The 24,176-nt window shown below is 46.4% G+C and overlaps 1 protein-coding gene across 6 annotated transcripts in view; it reads left to right on the top strand.

Annotated features, from left to right (window-relative positions):
- ABCC5 (ATP binding cassette subfamily C member 5) overlaps nt 1-24,176 on the top strand; it is a 90,396-nt gene that overhangs the window by 40,349 nt on the left and 25,871 nt on the right. For 5 of the 6 annotated variants that reach the window (XM_035274612.2, XM_035274613.2, XM_035274614.3 and 2 more), the window contains 12 exons: nt 2,887-3,243; nt 7,020-7,091; nt 9,216-9,340; nt 9,461-9,533; nt 11,073-11,276; nt 12,873-13,016; nt 14,824-14,926; nt 18,395-18,579; nt 19,624-19,770; nt 20,052-20,181; nt 21,777-21,930; nt 22,021-22,149. In XM_035274612.2, the coding sequence (XP_035130503.1) occupies nt 2,887-3,243; nt 7,020-7,091; nt 9,216-9,340; nt 9,461-9,533; nt 11,073-11,276; nt 12,873-13,016; nt 14,824-14,926; nt 18,395-18,579; nt 19,624-19,770; nt 20,052-20,181; nt 21,777-21,930; nt 22,021-22,149 (1,823 nt within the window). Of the gene's footprint in view, nt 1-2,771; nt 3,244-7,019; nt 7,092-9,215; nt 9,341-9,460; nt 9,534-11,072; nt 11,277-12,872; nt 13,017-14,823; nt 14,927-18,394; nt 18,580-19,623; nt 19,771-20,051; nt 20,182-21,776; nt 21,931-22,020; nt 22,150-24,176 lie in introns of all 6 variants that reach the window. The other variant, XM_078350339.1, reaches the window with a different exon arrangement.

Here is a 24,176-nt window from a genome sequence, read left to right as displayed (position 1 = left end):
TCCTGGGATTGTATCTCTCCAGAAGCGTCCGCTCTCCCATTGGTTTTAGAAGGTGGAATATAGAATAACAAGGCTAGGACTTGCTTCTTCGATTCATTTTTACAGAGTTTGAAACTCAGTGATGCTGTTACAAAGCCTGCTTTTCACCCTGGGTCTTGTTTTAAGCCGTTTTCTTTTTTTTTTTTCTTTTTTCTTTTATTTACTTATTTGTTTTTCTTCTCTTTTGTTTTGTTTTACACCATTTTCTTTCTTATTTTTTGAATGGGAGTCGGAGGTCTGGTAGATTTGCAGGTGTGGTCTTTTCTCTACTTCACCTACTCTGCAAGTGCATCTTGCAGGGGAACTTGTGGCTTCCTGTTGGGTCGTGTGGATAATCGAATGTATTTATGTAACCTGTAATTTATTGATTTGATAACCTGTAGAAAGGCAGTGCAAAGCTGCACTGATTGTTTCCAGTGGCATAGGGTGGCTAGCTGTAGCAAATACAGACACGGAACACCCAGCGAAATACTGTATGAAATATACTGGAAAATTATTATTGCTTTTCTAGAATCTAAATTAACTGGGGCTGGGCATGGTGGCTCACACCTGTAATTCTAGCACTTTGGGAGTCTACAGCAGGTGGATCGCTTGAGGCCAGGAGTTTGAGACCAGCCTGGCCAAAAATGTGAAACCCCATCTCTATTAAAAATATAAAAATTAGCTGGACATGTGGCAGACGCTCACCAGCTACTCAGGAGGGCTGAGGCAGGAGAATCGCATGAACCCTGGAAACAAAAGTTGCAGTGAGCCGAGACTGCACCACTGTACTACAGCCAGGGCAACAGAGTGAGACCTTGTCTCAAAAAATAAATAAATTTAACTGGGCATCTTATATTTATCTGGCAATGCTGTGAGTAGCCCCTCTTCTGTTGTCACCAGATTCATTCTGATTTGATTCTTCTAGTGAATGAGTAGTGTTTTCATGGTGAGTGTCCTGTAATAAAGTTGAGGCTTATGGTTTATAAGTTTATGTTATTTCTAAGATTCTGTTGTTCTAACAGGTACAAATTCAAGTAGATACAAGTTCAAGTATGGGGAGGCCCGTGTCTGCCTCTTCGCATGTCAGGGCAGAGTGACCCGAAGCTGAAACCCTCCTGGTAGGAGGGTAAGACTGCAGTGAGTAGGAAGGAAACAGGGCTAGAGCTGTGAAAACCAGTAGATCCTGGCATGTTTCTTAATAGTTCGTTGAGGCCTAAAAGACCTTTGTCCTTTGGATATCTCTTTAGTGGAGAGAAATGATGGCAACTCTGTCACCAGGTGGTTTTACTCTGTGAAGGTGATGAGAATATTTGGCATGTTACTCATAGCTCAGTCTCTCAGGAAGGCTTTGAACCAGTGAAACCAGCAGCTGTTTCAGCAAGCAGGGGCTACACCTAAGGTTTTTCTCAAGAGTGAGGATGATCTTAAAAGTTTAGAATCGTGACACAGCAGGGAAGAAAGGATCAGGGATGAATGGGAGAACGGGGACTTACGGGAGAGCTTAAAAGAGCAAGCTTAGAAGTTTAGAATCCAAGAGAAAGTGTGTGTTCTTGGGGAGAGGGATCATGTATGATACTTAATAGCACCTGCAAACTTTAAGTTAGTTGAGGGGTTCTTAGTAACTAAGCAGAGTCCTGACACTAAAAGATCTTGTAATGTTTCAAATTTTTTTAATTAAAAAAAATATATTTTAAATCATACTGTGAATCCAACTGGTATAGCATTCTGTAGAGAAGATCACTGGCTTAAGAGCATTATTAGAAGTGGATTCAAAGCCTTATGGGAAAATCCTGGGCTGTGATTTATTATGGTCAGTGTTTCACATCTTAATTTCAGAAACATTTCCCTCTTCAAGAATTCATTTTTCAGCCAGGGGTGGTGGCTCATGCCTATAATCCTAGCATTTTGGGAGGCTGAGACAGGCAGATCACTTGAGCCCAGGAGCTTAAGACTAGGCTGGCCAACATGGCAAAACCCCATCTCTACAAAAAAAATATAAAAATTAACCGGGACTGTGGCACGTGCCTGTAATTTCAGCTACTTGAGAGGCTGAGGCACAAGAATCTCTTGAGACCAGGAGGTGGAGGTTGCAGTGAGACTAGATTGCACCACTGCACTCCTGCCAGGGCAACAGAGCAAGACTCTGTATCAAAAAATATCCTTTTAACATAACTCAGGGGTTCTCTGGGAATGAGTGGGAGGAAAGTGTCTTGTTCCCTTCCCAAGGGGTGTTTCTCAGGGAGATATCCTTCGCTTCCATGCAAGCCCATTCCTTTGCTTGTTTGAACTCTCAAGCTCCAAGGCAAGGCTTTGAAGATATGAGAGTTTCTTGGCAAGAAGATGTTCTCTATGGTAGATGAAACTTTCGATGCTCTTTTCTGATGACAGCAGCATAAGCCTGTGACAGTCTCTACTCCTAGATACGCATGGGAAGCGGGCAGGCTTTTGGATTCTGCAGGAGTCTGGAAGGAAAACACGTAGTGAGCATCTGTACTGGAGGTCAGCGTGCCCTTTGCTTTTCCTCCCTGCTTTTTACTACTCAGAACAAGGGGCTACGTGCCAATCAGTTCAGTGTCATTAGGTCTAGTTAGATCAGTTGAGGGAGAAAGGCAGTTTAGCCTGTAATTTGTCATGCGGAATATTGGGTCATTGACAAGGCCCCTGGACCTCCTGAGGTTGCCCCACACTCCCGTGACCCCTCGATGGGCCTGAGACTGGGCTGCACTAATGAGCTCCCTTTTGCCCTTCAGCTTCCTTCCACTGTATACCCTGATGTGTTTTGCCGCGTGAGTGTACGCCCTAGGCTTGTCTCCCTGGTCTTGATCCAGTGTCTCATCTTTGCACCTCTCTCACAACTCCTATCAGAGTTTGTTTCTAATGGAAGAGGTTCACATGATAAAGAACAAACCAGCCAGTCCTCACATCAAGATAGAGATGAAAAATGCCACCTTGGCATGGGACTCCTCCCACTCCAGTATCCAGAACTCGCCCAAGCTGACCCCCAAAATGAAAAAAGACAAGAGGGCTTCCAGGGGCAAGAAAGAGAAGGTGAGGCAGCTGCAGCGCACTGAGCATCAGGCGGTGCTGGCAGAGCAAAAAGGCCACCTCCTCCTGGACAGTGACGAGCGGCCTAGTCCCGAAGAGGAAGAAGGCAAGCACATCCACCTGGGGCACCTGCGCTTGCAGAGGACGCTGCACAGCATCGACCTGGAGATCCAGGAGGTAAGCGGTCCGTTCCCTGCCTTCCCGCCCGCCTCCTGCCCGCTCATGCCCCCCTGCGCCACCCCATGCTGATCTGCCACCTTTCCACAAAGTGCTTTGTGGCTAGGAGTGATTTTGAACTAAAAAGCAAACTGGACCAGTTCTAACTCTTAAAAAAGGCATTTAGCAATAGAAATTAATAAGAACTAATCTTATGAGGTGGTTGTTTTATAAGCAAGGAAATGAAGCATTCAAGTGGATTTTCCAGGATTTTGCCCTAAAGCGATTTCTATTATAGTTGTATGTGAGCTGTAACAGTTATTTCTTATTGTTACAACTCTGTGAGGGCCCCTTTTGCACCAGGCTGTGCATCGTTCCTGGCACATAATAGATATTCTCAGTGCTACTGTGACAGCAATTGTGTTGTAATTATTTATCTTTAATGTAAGTTAAGGATCGTTAGGTAGATGGTGTCACAGCCCAGGTAGCACAGGGTTGGAATCTCGGAGGGCCCCCTACAGAGAACGGTGGGACAGAGATACCAGATTCAAAGCCTTTAAAATACAGCCATTTTTTTGAACCAGCACCATGTTCACAGGGCTGTGTCATCCAGAGGGCCCCAGATGCATATATACTCATTCATTCAATAGCCATTTTACGAGTATCAAACTCTGTGCCAGATGCGTTGGTAGGGCTGGGCATAGAGCCACAGAAACCGAAACAGACAAAAATGCCATCCTTCTTGGAGTGTATATTCTAGCGGGCATGGACAGGTAGTAAGCAAATAAAACATATTGCGTATCATATGGTGATAAGGACTATGACAGAAGGGGACGGAGGGTGGGCATGGTGGCTCATGCCTGTAACCCCAGCACTGGGAGGCCAAGGTGGGCAGGTCGCTTGAGCCCAGGAATTCAAGACCAGCCTGGCCAACATAATGAAACCCTGTCTCTACAAAAAAAGTATGAAAACTAGCTGGCCGTATGCCTATAGTCCCAGCTACTTGGGAGACTGAGGCAGGAGAATCACTTGAGCCCAGGATGTGTAGGTTACAATGAGCTGAGATCATACCACTGCACTCCAACCTAGGTGGCAAAGTGTGAGGCTCTGAGTGAGACTCACAGTCTCAAAAACAAAAAAAGGAGGGTGGGGAGAGTTTGTTGGGGCAGGGAGCAGGTGTGGTTACAACTTGAATAGGCTGCTTGAGGGAAGGCCTCATTTAAAAAGTAGAATTTGGCAAAGATCAGAGGAGATGAGGGAGAGAGTGGATTTGGGGTGGGTGGGGAAGAACATTGCAGGCCAAAGCAACAGAAGCACAGAGGCCGCAAGTGGAGATTGTGTCTGTTATTGGAGTGGAATGAGCGTGGGAGAGAGCAGTGGATGCCAAGGGCAGAGGCAGTGCCTGCCAGAGCCTCTGGGGAGACCAGCTTCACTCCAAGTGGGAAGAGAGCCTTTGGAGGATTCACAGCAGAATGACAGGACTGGACTTACGTATGAAGAGGATCATTCTAGTGGCTGCCGGGGAGACAAAGCAGCAAGAACAGTCAAGGCTGTTACCGCAGTAACCAGGAGAAAGATGAGTCTGTCCGGGGTTGCTGGTGGGAGGTAGTAAGAAACGTTTGTCCACATAACTGGAAGTAGGGAGGAAGAGGTTTGAATGCAGTGTAGATCAAAATCAGCAACTGACGAGAGGCGTGGTAAGCCGATCCAGAACTAGACTGAGAAGAGAACAGAAAGCTTCCAGCTCTTGAAAGCTATAAGCAAGAAGAGGAGACAGTCCTGAATGAAACCACTTGAAACTGTTAGTGTCATTGAAGGGCATGCAAGTCAGTTTTTTTACTTCAGTTAACTCTGTTTTTTTTCCTTTTTGAGACAGTCTGGCTCTGTTGCCCAGGCTGGAGTGCAGTGGTGCAATCTCGGCTCACTGCAACCTCCACCTCCGGAGTTCAAGTGATTCTCCTGCGTCAGCCTCCTGAGTAGCTGGGATTACACATGCCACTGTGCCTGGCTAATTTTTGTATTTTTGGGAGAGGCAGGGTATCACCTTGTTGGCCAGGCTGGTCTCAAACTCCTGATCTCAGGTGATCCACCCACCTCGGCCTCTCAAAGTGCTAGGATTACAGGCATGAGCCACTGCATCTGGCCTTACTTCAGTTAACTCTTAACAGCCTTTCTCTTTAGCAACTATTAGCTTGATTATTGAGACAGCTCTAATACACTGCTGATCAGCTCCATTAGAAAATGATTCCACACGTGCAGCTAAAGTGTATTCTTTTGCTTTGTATGTTGACCTTCATTCTGCCCTTTAGGGCCCACAGACACATGGGAGATGCTTAGCCATTTGAAGAGAGTTCCCTTAATTCTCTCTGGGCCTTCTCTTTAGGAAGGGAGGTGATGTTTGCCAAGTGTCTTCTGTGCTCCAGGCATCTCTCATTGTTGTTGTCTCACTTAGTCACCATTTAATCTTCAGAAGAGCGTTTTTCTCTGCGTAAACCTAACTGACCTGAGCGGAGGTTGAACCTGTGACTTGACCTCCTTGTTGCCACCACACAGTAACCGTTCAAACTCCTGGATCATGTCAAAAGTTATTTGTTCAACTATGAGATGCTATACTTAGTTTTACAAGGAGAATGCCTTTCCTCAAGGTTCTCAGAGTCCAGAGGAGACACAGTATGAGGATATGTGATCAGGGCCCAGATCACACGGTTAGCAAGTACTGGTGAAGCAGGGATTGAGATCAAGACCCATCTGCCTCCAGAATCCATGCTCTGTCCCCACCACCACCCTCCCACTTCCTTCCTAGGGAGGCTTGAACCAGCATAGTGTTGTGAACAGGTGACCCTTTTGAGGTTATCTGTCTATCCCCTGAAAACTTTCGACACTACTTTGGGAATCTTAATCTTGCCTAAGGATATTCAGTTCATCATAGTCTTGATTTTCCACTTTTGTGTGAGATTGGTGGTATAAATATTCCTCCATTTCAAAACATTTTGAAATGTTTTGTAGAAAAATGGAAGCAATGGTATCCATGGATTTTATTGAAAATAATTTATAGACCCTGATTTTTAAGAGTCCTGCTGTCTCTCCTGGAAAACAACAAAAATAAGTAAATTAAGAACATGGATGGCTCTGCACAGTGGCTCACACCTATAGTCCCAGCACTGTGGGAAGCTGAGGCGGGCGGATCACTTGAGGCCAGGAGTTTGAGACCAGCCTGACCAACATGGCGAAACCCCATCTTTACTAAATATACAAAAATTAGCTGGGAGTGGTGGTGCATGCCTGTAATCCCAGCTACTCAGGAGGCTTAGGCAGAAGAATTGCTTGAACCCGGGAGGCAGAGGTTGCAGTGAGCCAAGATCGTACCACTGCACTCCAGTCTGGGTGACAGAGTGAAACTCCGTCTCAAATAATGATAATAATAATATAATGCTCTTTGAGAGCCCTGCCCTCTCTTCTAAAAGACAACAAAAGCAAGTCAGTTAAGAACATGGGTTACCAGCGGAATAGTAAAGACGCTGGGCCTGAGAGTGATCGCGAGATACCTGAATGTGTGTGGCACATTTCCTTTCCCCGAAGGGCTTCCATTCCTGTTATCTTGGGTGTCTCCAGAGAAACCTTTGAGATGGGTGGCTAATGAGTGAGAAAACAGGTGAGCGACTTGCTGAGTCATCAGGGTGACAGTTCTGTGTGGGTAGACCACAGTGAATGTGTTTTTCCTCAAGGTAATGGCAAGTCCTTAGAGATCGGTGGTCAGTAGCCTCTAAATGACCCTCCTCTCTGTGTGCCTTGTCCAGGGTAAACTGGTTGGAATCTGTGGCAGTGTGGGAAGTGGAAAAACGTCTCTCATTTCAGCCATTTTAGGCCAGGTAAGATTTTGGTTATTGTCCTTTTCTTTTTTCTCTGGTTCGCAAGAGTCTCAGGAAAAATGAACAGATTTTTCTGAAGGGAGTTGGGAAAAGGGGAAACGAACCCTCAGCCTGCATCGTATACCCCAGTTTCCCCCAGTTCACCCCTTCATAGTCTTCTGTCTGGAAGGAGGCTTGATGGGTGCCCGATAGATGACTGACTGTTACCCCAGCTGGAGTCATTTGGCCTTGTGCCTTCTTTCATTCAGCGTGCATCTGTTGAGTGCCACAGGTATGCCAGTGTGTTGAAAATGGCAGAGATAAGAGATGAACAGACACCCTACACTGTAGCACTACCAACAGAGTTAACTTCTAAAGAAGCAGGGTGGCCAGCACTCCCAGCCTCGCTGTCAGACAGGACTGTCAGGGTTTTATCTAGAAGCAAAGCCACTCTGTTTTCTGCCCAAGCCCTGAAGAGTCATGCCATCAGGGCGTTCCTGGTCCAGTGGGGAGCAAGGCCTTGAAGACACACACACACATCTCCAGGCAGGGACTGAACAGCGCACTGAGAGTGAGGGACAGGAAGGGGCAGGTGTCATCCTGCTGAGACACATTATCATTGCTGTGTTTTAGAACCAAATAATCCAGAAAAAAAACAAGGTGCCCATGTGCTTGTTAAACTAGAATTGAGATTGAGTTAGGTGGTTGAGATGAGCGGAAACTTAGGATTATCTCTATGTCCTGTTGGATAAGGTCCACTGAATGGAAATGAAGCAGACAGGGCAGGAGTGCTTCTGTAGCCTCCAGGTTTTGGAATACTTCCTTGTCTTGTTTGGCATCAGCTGTCACAGTTGGTGAGTTGTGGTTCTCCTCGAGGGTAGTGTGCCTGGGGCTGTCTGAGTTCAGATCACTGTGGGCAGCTCCCCCACTTCTGCTTTATGACACTCTCCAGTGGTGGGGCCCAGCCATTGGCCTTTGTAAAAGGCACCAAACTTCCTAGGTGATTTCCGATGACCAACCAGATTTGGAGGGCCAGTGAGGAGACAGAGATGCAGGGAAGGGGAGAAGGAAAGAAAAGGTCAGTCCCTAAGTGCTGCTCCGCAATCTAGCAATGTGCTCCTTGTTCCAGGGTTGACTAGGCAATGGTCAGGTAAAACCAAGTCAGACTTTGCTTCTGGACAAATCCTGGCAGCCCTCTCTCTGGCAGGGAAATGGGTCGTGCCGGTCAGCCCTGCCTGAACTGTAGTTGACTCCCTTGACAGCACGGCAGTGTGCGGTGCTCATGCAGCAGCCAAAAGTGCCGGCTTTCCACAGTAGACCCTCCTGGGGTTTCTGAACCCTTTGAAATGCACATCAGAGTGCTTGCGGGTAGTTGGCCACACCTGTGTGTGTACATGCTGTGTGAGGGTTTATGAGAGGACTGGCTTATGACCAAGCACTGCACAGGCTGCTTAGTGAGACTTTGCTTCAAAGCTGTGGCATCCCCGACCCAAGACAAATGTCTACTGTCAGTCCCAAACAAAAGAAATCATGGAAGAAGGTAAAATGGATAAATCAATTCATATTAATCATTGCGACTAAACACAAAATTCAAAGCACGTGGTTCATCACTGCATGTGGGCAGAGAAGGCCCATCATTGGTAAATGGACAGTATGTAAATATTATAAATATTAAGTGATGTCTAACCTGGACTGTTTTTTTTTTCCATTGGTTCTCATTTTGTAGAAGTAGCTGGTCAAGCCAGCATCCTAGATAATTGCTGTAGCTGAGTTGGTCTGCCCCCATCCCAAGGCAGGGATTAGCTGTTAACCCCTGCAGCATCCTCTCCAGGAGAATTCTGCAAGGACCTCTTGCTTGTACTTCTCCTAATTTAAACAGTTTGCACACAGCAAATAGGCTGCGGAGGGAAGTGTTTGCTCCTTCGAGTTACGGGTTATGCTGTGCTTCCATCACACATAAGCAAGGAGAACTTTGATTTTCTTTGGGGCTATAGCTCTCTTTGGAACAAAGGTGGAATTGGATTTGAGTCCAGAAAGAGCCAAGAAATTGCCAGAGCTAGGTTCCATCATGAAAGGTGGGGATTGTGTTGGTACAGGGTGATGGTCTTGAGTTACGATGCCATTGGATGGTGTCTCTCTCCCTAGATGACGCTTCTAGAAGGCAGTGTTGCAATCAGTGGAACCTTCGCTTATGTGGCCCAGCAGGCCTGGATCCTCAATGCTACTCTGAGAGACAACATCCTGTTTGGGAAGGAATATGATGAAGAAAGGCAAGGAATATTTGGCTTTGTCATGTTTCCATTTTGGCCTCGTGAGGTACAAGGCAGCCCTAGGCAGGCTCCCCCGCCGCCCGCCCTGTGTCCCTGACGCTGTCTCTTTGGGTCCTCCAGATACAACTCTGTGCTGAACAGCTGCTGCCTGAGGCCTGACCTGGCCATTCTTCCCAACAGCGACCTGACGGAGGTACAGGCCTTCTGCCCCGACCAGGCGTTTGGAGAGAGGGCTCTGGGAGATGAGCGGCAGATCTGGGCCAGAGCCGCTCCCGGGAGTGCATCTGAAATGCTTGGGAGAAGGGCCTCCCAGGGAGTGAGGTTCTCATTAGGCCTTTGTGTTAGGAAAGCATGTGCCCATTAGGGCAGAGATGTTAACACTACCTGTTTTAAGGTCGTCAGTATTTTATATGTCTTGTGGATTTTAAACAAAATCCCATTGTTGACTCAGTTGATGTTTTTCACTCTATTTAGGTATTTTTAAAACTATAAGTAAGCGTGTGCATGTCGAACTTCTTCCCTGAACTTGATTTTGCCAACCTCCTTACTCAGGTAGTCTGTAGAGAGCCCTTTTCTATTAGAGGGAAAGAGCCTTTGGACAAATCTGCATTTCTCTGGGTCTTTGGCCTGGAGCAGTTTCCAGAGGCGCGTCTTTGGAACTAGTTTGTGCTCTTCAGTGTTAGAACTTGTCTCCCATGAACTGCCCTGAAGGTCTCTAGGACTGGCACCTTTATTTAGCTGACTTTAGAGATCCTTAAATCCATGTCCCCAGATCAGCAGCATCAGCATCAGCATCAGTATCACCTGGGGACTTGTTAGAAACACAAATTCTTAGGCTGTTCTCGAGACCTACTGGATCACAAACTCTAGGGGTGGGGCCCAGCGGTCTGTTCAACAAACCCCGCAGGTGATTCTGATGCAATGTCCCGTTTGGAAATCTCTGAATTAATTGAATAGTTGACAACTGATTTATTCATTTGATCATTTAGTAACATTTATTAGGTGCCTATTTTGTGCCAGTGACGTGTGCAGACACTGCTTGGCACTAAGAATATCAAGGGATAAGGTAATAACCTGCACGTCAAGAAGTGTACAGTTCAGAGGATGAGAAACCCAAACAAATAGGCACAAAGTAATCTAGTGAAAAAGCACCCCATTTCTTCGGGGTACTTGGAGGAAAGAGGTTGGGGGAGATTTCAGAGGAAATGATGCCAGCACTGAGAAAAGTAGAGAAAAGTAGACGATGTCATGTGTGTTTGTAATATACACATAATTTCAGATGGCTTAGGTCCCAGGATGTGGAAGGGGGATTGCAGTGGAGGCTGAGAACTGCCGGGAAACGGGGTGGCAAAGGGTCTGGTTTGTATGCCACATTTGGATGTTCAGGGCTTATCCTTTGGGGCTCTTGAAGAATTTTAAGCAAGGGTGGGAGATGGTCAGCTTTGTGTTCTGGAAAGATCTTCCTGCCATGTGGAGAATGGATTGGAGGGGGGCATCCAGGTGGAGTGGCAAGAGCAGATGTAGGATTGATCAGTACCCAGATGGCAGTGGTGGAGGAAGAGGCATCTGGGCCAACTCCCTACTTCCTGGAAGGATCAGCGTGGCAGTTCATCTGTGGGGAATTGAGAGAAGGAGCTGGTCTGGGTGGGCAAGAGGGGAGGTGACTGGGTAACCCCTACGCGTTGTTCTGGACTTGCGCTGGAGGCTTCACCACACTTGTGGGCTTTTGTAGATTGGCGAGCGAGGAGCCAACCTGAGCGGGGGGCAGCGCCAGAGGATCAGCCTTGCCCGGGCCTTGTATAGTGACAGGAGCATCTACATCCTGGATGACCCCCTCAGTGCCTTAGATGCCCACGTGGGCAACCACATCTTCAATAGTGCTATCCGGAAACATCTCAAGTCCAAGACAGTTCTGTTCATTACCCACCAGTTACAGGTATGGAGCTTTCTTCCCTAGGCTGCCTGCCTGAGTTTGGGAAGTCAGATATGCGGAGGTAGGTTTGCTTCAGGTATCTGTGTATTGTAACTAGAAATTCCTGGAATTAAGTTTTCGTTTTCTTAGCAAATTAGCTCCCCCTGTACCAATAAAGCTCATTTTACCAGTGTAACAGATGGCCATCTAAATGAGAGATCCTTGGAGCATATCAGCTTCTGCATATAGATCAGCAAGTAAAAGAGCTGAGACGAGCAGTCCAAAAACGGAGTTTGGATATAAGATAGTTGGGGAAGCATTGTGTTAACATCTCTATGCAAGTGGGAACTGTTTTGGGAAAACAAGCTTTTCTCCCTCTGTCATTCCATGATAAGCAGGCACTTTGGAGAGCAGCTCAAAGATGTTGCCATCTGGTTCACATATGTTGTCACGTTTTGGGGGCAAACCCTCCATTCTGCCAAAGAAAGTCATAATTATTGTATCTGTGAGTACAGGGAAAGGGTGTAAATTTAATGCAGGGCTCATGTGGCTCCATGATCACCTGAGGTCAGGAGTTCGAGACCAACTGGTTAAAATCCTTGTTTACTAAAACTACAAAAATTATCCAGGCACAGTGTCGCATGCCTGTAATCCCACCTACTGGCGGAGGTTGCAGTGAGCCGGGATTGCAGCATTGCACTCTGGCCTGGGCAACAAGAGTGAGACTCTGTTTCAGAAAAAAAAGAGAAAAAATTGGAGGAACTGCTCCTCATACTATATCATGAGGCACAAGATGCTCTAGTGGGGTTCTCAGTGTTGGCACCGCTAATATTTTGGGCCAGATAGTTCACTGTGGTGCGGGACTGCTCTGCACCCCTGGCCTCTAGCCACTAGATACCAGTACAGACTGTCACCGACTTACAGTTCAACTTACAGTTTTTTGACTTTATGATGGGCCCATACAACCATTCTGTTTTTCACTTTCAACATAGTATTGAAAAAAATTATGTGAGATATTAAACACTTTATTAATAGAAATAGACTTTGTATTAGATGATTTAGCCCGACTGTAGGCTAATGTAAGGGTTCTGAGCATGTTTAAGGTAGGCTAGGCTAAGCTCTGATATTTTCAACTCATGTTGGGGTTATCAGGATGTAAGACCATCGTTAAGTTGAGGAGCATCTGTATACTTCCCCCAGTATGACAACCAAAAATGTCTCCAGCCGGGTGTGGTGGGTGTGTAATCCCAGTACTTTGGGAGGCTGAGACAGGGAGATCACCTGAGGTCAGGAGTTTGAAAACAGCCTGGCCAACATGGCAAAACCCCATTTCTACCAGAAATACAAAAAAAAAATTAGCTGAGCACAGTGGCGGGCACCTGTAATCCCAGCTACTTGGAAGGCGGAGGCAGGAGAATCACTTGAAGCTGGGAGGCAGAGTGGAGATCGCACCATAGCGCTCCAGCCTGGGTGTCAGAGTGAGACTCCGTTTCAAAAAAAAAATGTCTTCTGGGAGGTTAACTCGCCTCCTGTAGAGAATTACTGAACCAAGGTATGGCTGTTTGCATGTATTTGCACAAATCATCAGCGATACTGTGTTGTCTCTGCCTTTGCCTCCAGTACCTGGTTGACTGTGATGAAGTGATCTTCATGAAAGAGGGCTGTATTACAGAAAGAGGCACCCATGAGGAGCTGATGAATTTGAATGGTGACTACGCTACCATTTTTAATAATCTGTTGCTGGGAGAGACGCCGCCAGTCGAGGTAAGGTCTGATGGTATTTGCGTGTGTCCCCTTCTCTCTGTGCAAGGGAAACACAGCTGGAGTGAGTGATGGAGAGATCTCAGCTGAATCCAGTGTCTGTGTCTTACTGGCAGGGGCCCTGTTTTCTGGTGAGCAGACTGCTGCACCTCGGTTCACACAGTGATTCTGCTCTAGGAGAGCAGTATTGTAGGGCTGGTAAGCTGGGGTCTTCCGTCACTGAGAACTTAATGTGGCAGTGGCACGGAAGGGAGAAAGGCATGGGCTCAGTGAGGGCAGAGACGTGTGCTGCTGTTTAGTCACAGCCTTGTTTCTTATGCTCCATCAACCTGCCTGAAGCATTATGAAGCTCTTTTTCAAGTAAACCAGCGAATAAAGTGCCATGGTAGGGAAATTAAATATCGCGCACATTTGAAAGTGCTCAGGTTGGGTGCTGTAGCTCTCACCTGTCATCCCAGCATTTTTGGAGGCTGAGGCGGACAGAGCACTTGAGCCTAGGAGTTCAACAGCAGCTTGGGCAACGTGGAGAAACCCCGTCTTTCCAAAAAAATACAAAAATTAGCTGGGCCTGGTGTGGGGTCGCCTGTAATCCCAGCTGCTTCGGAGGCTGAGGCAGGAGAATCACTTGAACCCAGGAGGCGGAGGTTGCAGTGAGCTGAGATTGCACCACTGCACTCTAGCCTAGTCAACAGAGCGAGACTCCATCTCAAAAAAAAGAAAAACACATAAGAGAAACTTGGAAAGGAGAGCATTAAGTAGTTTCTGTTGTCTCAGGTGGAACCTGGTGACTGCTTATTGAGTCCCTGTGTGTACTGTTACAGGCGATTCTCAGGGGTAGGTCCTGTCAGGTTGTAACCATGTGAGAGGCATCTCTGTCCTTGAGGGACTTACAGTGTTCCAGGGAAGACTGGTGCTTTTATGCTTTTGCAAGCACTTCCAAATGTGGCTTACACCTCATCACATGTATAGCACTAAGGGAGTGCTAAGGGTGGACAGAAGACCCCAGCTCGCCGGCCCTGCAGTCCTGTTCTCCTAGAGCAGAATCACTGTGTGAACCAAGGCACAGCAGCCTGCTCGCCAGAAAACAGGGCCCCTGCCAGTAAGACACAGACACTGGATTCAGCTGAGATCTCTCCATCACTCACTCCGGCTGTGTTTCCCCTGCACAGAGAGAAGGGGACACACGCAAACATGAGGGGAGTCTAAGCAGCCCTCATGAAGAACGTAAGACTTGAATCCATCTGAATGGGGCAACTGGGACTGGAACTGGGACAAGGGGAGGGGGCGTTCCAAGTGGAGGAACGAGTCTGCATGAAGGTAGAGAAATGGGAAATTGCACTGTGGCGTAAGGAATGCTGTGAAGTCCAGTGCGGCTTGAGAGTAGGGGCCTTGGGCGATGGTGACATGGGAGAGGAGCTGCAGGATTTGGGTAGGGCCAGAACATGGAAGTCTTACAGAACCAGGTGGAAAAGTTTGTTTATCCTGTGGTAGCAGCTGGGAAATGGTCAGATCTATGGATATGATTCAGTGACGTGGGGCCTCAGAGATAGGAGGAATGGAAATGACTCCACCCCTAATACTTTCGAGAACTTGGAATGGACAAGAACGGAATAAAGGTGACTAGGGGGAATGAAAGAGAGGTGACTAAATTTTATATCTTAAAATTTGAACATTTTAAGATTTAAATGAGTATAGGTGACCCTTTGAAGAAGTCGTATGGGTTGATTGATGATTTCCTAATGTGTATCCCATGGACATTCATCTAGGTGGCTAACATGACCGGAGACTTTTTTTTTTTTAACATTATTAGATCAATTCAAAAAAGGAAACCAGTGGTTCACAGAAGAAGTCACAAGACAAGGGTCCTAAAACAGGCTCAGTAAAGAAGGAGAAAGCAGTAAAACCAGAGGAAGGTAATGGCCTTTTTTGAGAGTTTGAGATTTGTCGTTACAGAGATTATGCTGTGTGGTAGGTAATTCATGATGTTTTAATAGCATTGTGTGTGCAATATAAATAGCTGGTCTTACATTTCTGGAATAAGATTCTTATATAATGGTGCGAGACCAAGAGGCACCTTCTGTTTGCTTAAACAGACCGGGCTGTAAGAGTCACCTTCTCCCCCTGTGCAGGGTGAGGTCAGGTTTAGGTAATAGAACTGAGTCATTCTGAGTAAGGAGAAATGGAAAGGTGAGTAAAGGTACACCTTTCCCTCCTATGATTCACCTCTGCTTATACAAAGTCCCAACCAAATCAGAGGGGTTCTGGCTCTAAGGTTACCTCAGAAGCTCCTGTGTTAGAACGGGAGACTCATCACCTTGTCCTGACTATTTTAGCAGGACTATGAATAAGAGTGACAGAGAGGGTTTTTCCTACTTGGCTTTACCTGTCCAGAGCTCTTTGTCCTGTTTCTTAAGCCCTTTTTCTTATCAACAGTAGCAAATCTTGAGAGTTCTTGGGAAAAACAATCTTAGGAAGCTATTTGCAATAATGTGGGCATTTTCACCTTTGAATTTTAAGTTGTCGATTTAAACATACATGTGAGTGTGTGTGTGTGTGTGTGTGTGTGTGTGGTCTTATTTTAATCTCTTTGTTGCTTCGCCTCCTTACCTCACCCTTTTGAATCCAGGGACTTTCTTGGGTTTGCCATTGTTTTGGGGACTGGGCCTGTTGCCACTTCCTTATCCTTAAAACTGCAGGAGGTCAGGCACAATGGCGTACACCTGTAGTCCCGGTACTTTCCGAGGCTGAGGTAGGAAGATTGCTCAGGCCCAGGAGTTCAAGACCAGCCTGGGCAACATGGTGAGCCCTGCTTCTCTACAAAAAAAAAAAAAAATAAAACATCAGCCAGGCATGGTGGCGCATACCTGTAGTCCCAGCTACTTGGGAGGTTGAGGTGAGCCACTGCTCTCCAACCTGGGGGACCAAGTGAGAACTTTAAAAAAAAAAAAAAAAAAAACCACAGGAGATATTTGGTAGTTGACCATTCTGACTTACTGCCTCTGTTATTTTTTTCTTTTAAGGTATGGGATTTTGAATTCAAGCTGTGGTTTGTGATATGTTATTGACACACCCCAAAAAACAAACAGCACAGAAGTCTGAGACATTCGTGAGTTCTTACCATAGGCAGTGAAAAGATCAGAATCAGAATACCATCAGCAAACATTTGTTCTTACCTGCATAGTTCCTAACCTGGCTACTCACAGCTCTTAAAGTGCTCAAGGCGTGCGTGAGGCTTATTGCAAGATTTGTAAACATTATTTGTGTAAAGAGGGAAAAGCCAGGTACCACTCAGTGTGCACGCAGCTCTGCCTGTAACAGATGTAATATACACACAGCTCTGCCTATGACAGGTCTGCTTATGTTCTCCTTAAATCTAAAATAAAAGTTTAAAAGCAGCACAGGGAAAAGCTTCCTGTGTAGCCGTTTGTCTTACAAATCAAAAATTAAATTCTGTGCCCTGCAACTGACTGAATAAAACTTTCCTTAGGCTAAGGGTACCCAATGAAACCCGAAAATCTAGTTCAGACCTTGAAGGGGAGAGGGTGTTGGACATGCCTTGCTATACTCCCCTGCCTTTAGAGTTTAGGCACACAACCGACCAGCACTGACATTTAAATAGAGACCCTAAGACAGAGAGAACAGACTCTGTAGCTGTAAGATGCCTAATTCCAATCTGACTCTATTAAAACAATAGAGCATCACGTGAGAGGGCCCTGGAAGAAATGTGTATTTGAAATGGCCCTTCAAAGCCATCTGTTGGAGGGGAAATTCTGCATTCTGTAGAGAATCTGTTTCCTTTGCTAGGTCTCTCTAGATGGTCCAGCACATTTAATAGGAAACATTCACATCTATTCTCTCTGAAGCCTGCTACCAGGAGGCTTCATCTACTTGACAAGAACCCTGGTGTCCATACCCTGCCCCGCCACCACTCCCTGACTTACCTACCTCAAGCTAATTTCAATTCTTCAGGCAGAGCTAACCCTTTCAACCAGTTGCCTATCAGAAAATCTTTGAATTCACCTATGACCTGTAAGCTTCACCTCCCCGCCCCATGTTGTCCCACCTTTCCAGATCAAACCAGTGATTACCCCACTCATATTGATTGATTTCGCATGTCTCCTTAAAACATAAAACCAAACTGTAATCCAACTGCTGTGGGCCTCTTCTCAGGACCTCCTGAGGCTGTGTTACTGGTCATGATCCTTAACTTTGGCAAAATTAACTCCTAAATTGATGGAGACCCGTCTCAAGATACTTTCTGGTTTACTCTCTGTGTTCTCATATTAGCATCAAGAATCTGACTGCACCAGGGAGACCCTCGGCATATATTTGAACCTTTTCTCTCCTCCAGCAGCCAGCAAGTAACTATGCCCTACTGAATTCACCTCCTGAAACTCCATTCCACCGTCACAACCCCAGTTCAGGCCTTTATCATCTCTTACCCACAGTGTTATAGCCCTTTTTTAAAATTTGTCTTCCACACGGTCAGCTGAGAGATCTAGTTAAAAACATGAGACCAGCCAACTTTCCTGCATGGAGTCTTTCAGTAACCTTCCATTCTCAAAGCTGCGTTTTCTAATCTTTTTCCTGATAGGGCACCCAGAGAAAAGGCTATTTGTGTGGAACACGGGAGGCATGAAGGAGGCTGCTTGCTGCCAGAGGCAGCTGGTCTGGCAATATTGGCCATCCCAAGTCCATCCTAGCCTTAGGAAGTCAAACACACCTTTCACCCTTTCTCCTGGGATGTTCTTCTCTGTGGGGTCAACATTCAATGCCTTTCTTCTGTGACCGCAGCTGCTTAGTCGGTGGTCTGAGCAGGCTGCACAGCTCTTCTGGCTGAATCCCTGCGGTTTGCGTTTTGCCACCCCTGTGCCTGTGCTCATGTTGTTTTTTTCCCCACTGTCTCCCTCTCCCCACCCGGTCACCTGGGCTTACCTTTCGAGCAGCAATACAGAAAGTCTTACCTGAAACGTGCCTGCCAACCACCCCACACCTAAGCCAAATAGGTCAAGTATCCCTCTGGGCATTCCCATGCTGCTCTGCGTGTAGCTCTATCATCACATCGAGCACATTTTACTGTAATTATGTGATTATTGATCTGCCTGTCCTACCAGTCTCTGGCAGGCTCCTCAGCCAAGTCCCTAGGGGTGGGGATCTGGTGTTCATCCTCTCTGCTGCTCCTGGGCTTTATCCTGGGCCTGGTTCATGGCAGGTGCTCAGTAAATGTTAAATAGATGAACAAATGCTTCTGAAAAAAACGGAAATCTAATCTAGAGCCCTGTGGAGCTGCCGCCTCTCCCATTCTGCTGCTCTACAGGTGACTTAGTTTTTTGGGAATAGCTCTTGCCTTCTGAATCCATGTTTCTTTTTTCCTTACCTAGGGCAGCTCGTGCAGCTGGAAGAGAAAGGGCAGGGTTCAGTACCCTGGTCAGTATATGGTGTCTACATCCAGGCTGCTGGGGGCCCCTTGGCATTCCTGGTTATTATGGCCCTTTTCATGCTGAATGTAGGCAGCACCGCCTTCAGCACCTGGTGGTTGAGTTACTGGATCAAGCAAGGAAGTGGGGTAAGGTTACTCATAAATGGGAAAGTTATATGTCTAAGAATGTGGCTGTTTCTTCCTATTCCCTGGCTATTCTTAGGGAAACTGTTGTAGTTTTCCCTTAAAAGAAGCAGTGAAGAGAGATTTTCCCAGGATGAAAAGATGAGTCCCTAATATAGCCTCTCCAGAAAGAAAAAAACCCTGAGCAACCCACAGGGCAGTAGAATCAGTAAGACACCTGCAGGCTGTCTGCTCTCATCCATTATGTATTAGCCCGTTTTTTACACTGCTATAAAGAAATACCCAAGACTGGCTAATTTATAAAGAAAAGAGGTTTAATTGACTCACAGTTCCACAGAACAGGGGAGGCCTCAGGAAACTTACAATTATGGTGGAAGGCAAAGGAGAAGCAGGCAACTTCTTGACAAGGTGGCAGAAGAGAGAGAAGAGAGCATGTGTAGGAGCTCAGATCATGTGAGAACTCACTATCATGATGAGAACAGCATGAGGGAAACAATGCCATGATCCAGTCACCTCCACCAGGTCCCTCCCTCAGCACCTGGGGATTACAATTCAAGATGAGATTTGGGTGGGGACACAAAACCTAACCATATCACATTAGAACAGAGAGAAAGAGGGCTAGGTGCGGTCGCTCATGCCTGTAATCCCAGCACTTTGGGAGGCCTAGGCGGGTGGATCACTTGGGGCTAGGAGTTTGAGACCAGACTGGCCAACATGGCAAAACCCCGTCTGTACTAAAAATACAAAAATTAGCTGGGCATGGTGGTGCACACCTGTAATCCAAGGTACTTGGGAGGTTGAGGCTTGAGAATTCCTTGAACTCAGGAGGCAGAGGTTGCAGTGAGCCATGATCATGCCACTGCACTGTAGCCTGGCTAACAGAGCAAGACACTGTCTCAAAAAAAAAAAGAAAAGAGAGAAAGAGGTGGACAAAGCCGTGACCAGGCCCCAGGGTTGGTACCCTGCCTTTGAGCTGCGAATGGCGCTGAGCAGGGGCTCTTGGCAGTCTTTAGGAGTCTTGCCTCATAGAGCTTTGGCTCCAAACAGAACACCACTGTGACTCGAGGGAACGAGACCTCGGTGAGTGACAGCATGAAGGACAATCCTCGTATGCAATACTATGCCAGCATCTATGCCCTCTCCATGGCAGTCATGCTGATCCTGAAAGCCATCCGAGGAGTTGTGTTTGTCAAGGTAAGCAGTGGTGGGCGGCCTCTGCCCTCCTCCCTGGTGGCGTGTGGCCAGGCTTTGGCCTGGTGTCTCTCCGTTCATGCTGGGTGGGAGCTCCCTTAAGCAGGATGGCCCCGCGTGAGATGACTCATATCCCGTTAGCCTCTGCCTTTTCTCACTTGCCACCCGTCCCCCTGACCACTTGCACCTCCCCACTTTGGGAGCAGGTGCACTGCGGAGCAGTTCTCTGGACAGGTAGGAATGGAGCCATTCCTGGGCCCTGACCACTCTGCTCTGCTCCTCAGGGTACACTGCGAGCTTCCTCCCGGCTGCATGACGAGCTTTTCCGAAGGATCCTTCGAAGCCCTATGAAGTTTTTTGACACTACCCCTACAGGGAGGATTCTCAACAGGTTTTCCAAAGACATGGATGAAGGTATTCCTCACTGAGCCTTTTTTTTTTTTTTAATGCTCTGGGGCTCACTGTACTTCCAGCCTGGATGGTTCTCCAGATGTGCAGATCTGGCTGTCTGTAGATCCCGAGAGCACAGTGGCTGCTGGTGTTTTCACCAGGAATATTGCATCTGAGTTTTTGGTCTTGTTTGACCTGAAAACAAGTTCAATGGATTCAGTTAGCAGAAAGGCTTTGGACAGAGGCATCTGAGATTCTGAAACACATACAGATTTTGAAGCAATGCATTGGTTTCTGGATGCCTACAACCTGACAGGTTTTCTGGCTGTTGTATGGGCTGTGCCTGCACCTGAACTGAAATACTGTACCCCACAGTTCAGAGTAACAGTAAAGCCCCTGACGTTGACAGAGGGCTTCCTGTGTAACAGGCAGCGTGCTCGGTGTCTTATGCACGTTATCTTCATCCTCGAAGCAGCCCTGTCAGTGGGTGTTGTTTCACTCCTTGAATACACAGGAAAGCTGCTATCTGGAAAGGTCAAGGAACTTGCCCAAGATTCAGCTATTGAGTAACAAAGCTGGAAATTGGGCCCAGATCTTTTTGACCCCAAAGCTAATGGTTTTAATTGCCGCACTGTGGCTGCCTTCATAGAAGGACTTTGTTTCAAGCATCGATAGGCCATTATAAAACCATGGCCAGAGGTAACAAGGAATCAGAACTATCCCTGAAACTCGAACTGATGCATAACGTCTTCCCATTGCTGCTAAACACACATGCACGCACACCCACGGATGGAAAAAAGAAAAATAAGTAAATAATATCAACATGTCTGGGATTTGCATGAAAATATTTTAGCCAGAAGGAAAAAGAGGTGGGGTGGGGAGACAGCCAAAAAGAGATGAAAGTTGGTTAAAGGTAAAGTTCCTTTAACCTTTGTGTATGTTTAAACATTTTGCACAATGGCCAGGCGTGGTGGCTCACACCTGTAATCCCAGCACTTTGGGAGGCTGAGGCGGGCAGATCATGAGGTCAGGAGATTGAGACCATCTTGCTAACACGGTGAAACCCCCGTCTCTACTAAAAGTACAAAAAATTAGCTGGATGTGGTGGCACCTGCCTGTAATCCCAGCTACTTGGGAAGCTGAGGCAGGAGAATCACTTGAACCCGAAGGTGGAGGCTGCAGTGAGCCGAGATCGGGCCACTGCACCCAGCCTGGGGGACAGAGTGAGACTGTCTCAAAAAAAAAAAATGTACACAACAGAAAATGTCTTGAATGTTAATGGCAGTTCACTGGTATTGGTAAGAATATAGGTTTTGTTTTCTTCTTCACATATTTATTTTCCAAACATTTTTAAATAAGCATGTATTACTTTTAAAGGGGGAACATGTTTAAAGGAGTGGGGCCGGAAGTAAACCATGAAAAGGGAGTGGAGTAAGAGGATTTTCTTGAGACAAAAAAAATCCAAGCATCCAGTTTTCTAAATTTTTCTTTGCTCAGAATGTTTAAAGACAACATCACAAACTTCAGATCGGGATTTTGTGGAACCTCTTTTTGTTTTTTTAAATTTTCAGTGCCATTTTTCCCCACAGTCTGACTTGCTCCTTTACTGGTTTCCGCAGTTGACGTGCGCCTGCCGTTCCAGGCCGAGATGTTCATCCAGAATGTTATCCTGGTGTTCTTCTGCGTTGGAATGATTGCAGGAGTCTTCCCGTGGTTTCTTGTGGCAGTGGGGCCCCTCGTCATCCTCTTCTCAGTTCTGCACATTGTCTCCAGGTAAATAGGAAGTGCTCGTGTCTGCTGGGGCCAAGGAGAAACCTGAGTGGCTGGGCGGCTGCTGTGACATGGAGCTCATTCTCTCTCCAGGGTCCTGATTCGGGAGCTGAAGCGTCTGGACAATATCACACAGTCACCTTTCCTCTCTCACATCACATCCAGCATACAGGGCCTTGCCACCATCCACGCCTACAATAAAGGGCAGGAGTTTCTGCACAGGTTTGTCCAGGTGGGGGGACAGAGGCCTCAACGGGGAACCAGCATTTGATATGGGTCTGGGATGCTCTTCAAGGCCAGAGACGTGGATTATAAAGCTCATTACCAAGAGTATTCTTGATTTATTTAATGGAATTATCTCTGATTAAAATCCAGTTGCTTGGTGGGAGTCCTTTCTGAGCAAATGAGAAAACAAAAATACAGATTTGGGCGCATGCAGCATCACGTGCCTAGAGTCCCAGCTACTCAGGAGGCTGAGGTGGGAGGTTGGCTTGAGCCCATGTGTTCAAGTCCAGCCTGGGCAATATAGTGGATCCCATCTCAAAACAAAATACAAAGAAAAAACCCCACAGATTTGCAGTCTATTAGCCTTTGGTCCTGAAAAGCTATATTTGATGGAGTTTTCTTTTTCTTTTAAATAGTAAAAGGTAGCTATTGACGTTTGAGTAGATTTTATTTAAGCATCGAATATTGTTTCTTTGTTAAACTTACGTACATTGTCATTGTGAAGATTTGTATTAATAAGACACTGGAACTAACTTAAATATTCTTCAATATAGGACAGGCTGAATAAGCTGTGGTCTATCCATAGAGTACCATGTGATCCTTAAACAGAATGAGGCAGCTCTATAAGTACTGTTAGGGAATGATTTCCAGCATCTGTTAGAGAAAGAGCAGGATATAGATGTGTGTATTAATATATCATATGCTACCTTTGAGTATGTGTTTGTATGTATAACATTTAGAACATCAGGCTGGGCACAGTGGCTCATGCCTGTAATCCCAGTACTTTGGAATGCTGAGGCAGGTGGATCACCTGAGGTCAGGAGTTCGAGAGCAGCCTGGCCAACATGGCTCTACCAATACCAAACCCTGCCTGTACCAAAAATACAAAAAAAAAAAAAAAACAGACGCGGTGGTGCACGCCTGTAATTCCAGCTACTCGGAAGGCTGAGGCAGGAGAATCTCACCCAGGGGTGCAGAGGTTGCAGTGAGGCTGGATTGCGCCACTGCACTCCAGCCTGGGTGACAAGAGCGAGACTCCATCTCAAGAAATAAAAATAAAAATTTAGAATATTTCTGAAAGGATTTGAAAAAAACCTGTTAGTTGCCACTGGAAGGGAGAACTGGGTAACTGAAAGATGGGAGGGAGATAGACTTTACATGGTAAACCTTTTGTAACTTTTAAATTTTCTATTCTGTATGTATGTTGCCTATTGCAAAAGTTAGGTAATTATTTTTAGAGAGAAAATTTAGAAAGTTTAGAAAAAGGCCGGGTGCAGTGGCTCAAGCCTGTAATCCCAGCACTTTGGGAGGCAGAGGCAGGTGGATCACCTGAGGTCAGGAGTTCGAGACCAGCCTGACCAACATAGAGAAACCCCATCTCTACTAAAAATACAGAAATTAGCCAGCTGTGGTGGCACAGCCATTCAGGAAGCTGAGGCAGGAGGATCACTTGAACCCGGGAGGTGGAGGTTGTGGTGAACCGAGATCATGCCGTTGCACGCTAGCCTCATTTCCCACTCCAGGGCAACAAGAGCGAAACTCTATCTAAAACAAAAAGAAAAAAAAGAAAAGAAAAGAAAGTTTAGAAAAAATCATTTTCAAAACGTTAGATGACTTAAAAAAATAATTCCTAAACTTTAAGCAGAAAGAAAAAGTGAAATGTACTGAGTACGTATGGATGTATACCTACACACAGTAAATGTAAGTGCAGTGAGAAAACCACTGGGAGGAAGTGCAGCAGAATGTTAACTCTGGTCTTAACGGGGTGGTGAGATTACTGGACTTTTACATTTTTCTATTTTTATTGCATTTTCTAAATTTTCTCCAAAGAGTATACATATTTTATTGTAAAGAGGAGAAGTGATTTTTCAAAGCAAAGCACATCTGCCCAGCAAACCTTCCTGCTCTGGAGTTCCAGTGGTGCGTGGTGCACTGAGCCTTCACAGGGGTCTGGTCTGCTGTCTGGGACCCCTGCTGATAGCTGTGCCGTGCTCCTTCAGCAGTGGTGAAGGCGCTGAGTCCCT

The sequence above is a fragment of the Callithrix jacchus genome, chromosome 15 (assembly GCF_049354715.1).
Source record: "Callithrix jacchus isolate 240 chromosome 15, calJac240_pri, whole genome shotgun sequence".
Classification (NCBI taxonomy): domain Eukaryota; kingdom Metazoa; phylum Chordata; class Mammalia; order Primates; family Cebidae; genus Callithrix; species Callithrix jacchus.
Note: the sequence above shows the minus strand (reverse complement) of the source record. Positions and strands in the feature narration are given on the sequence as shown.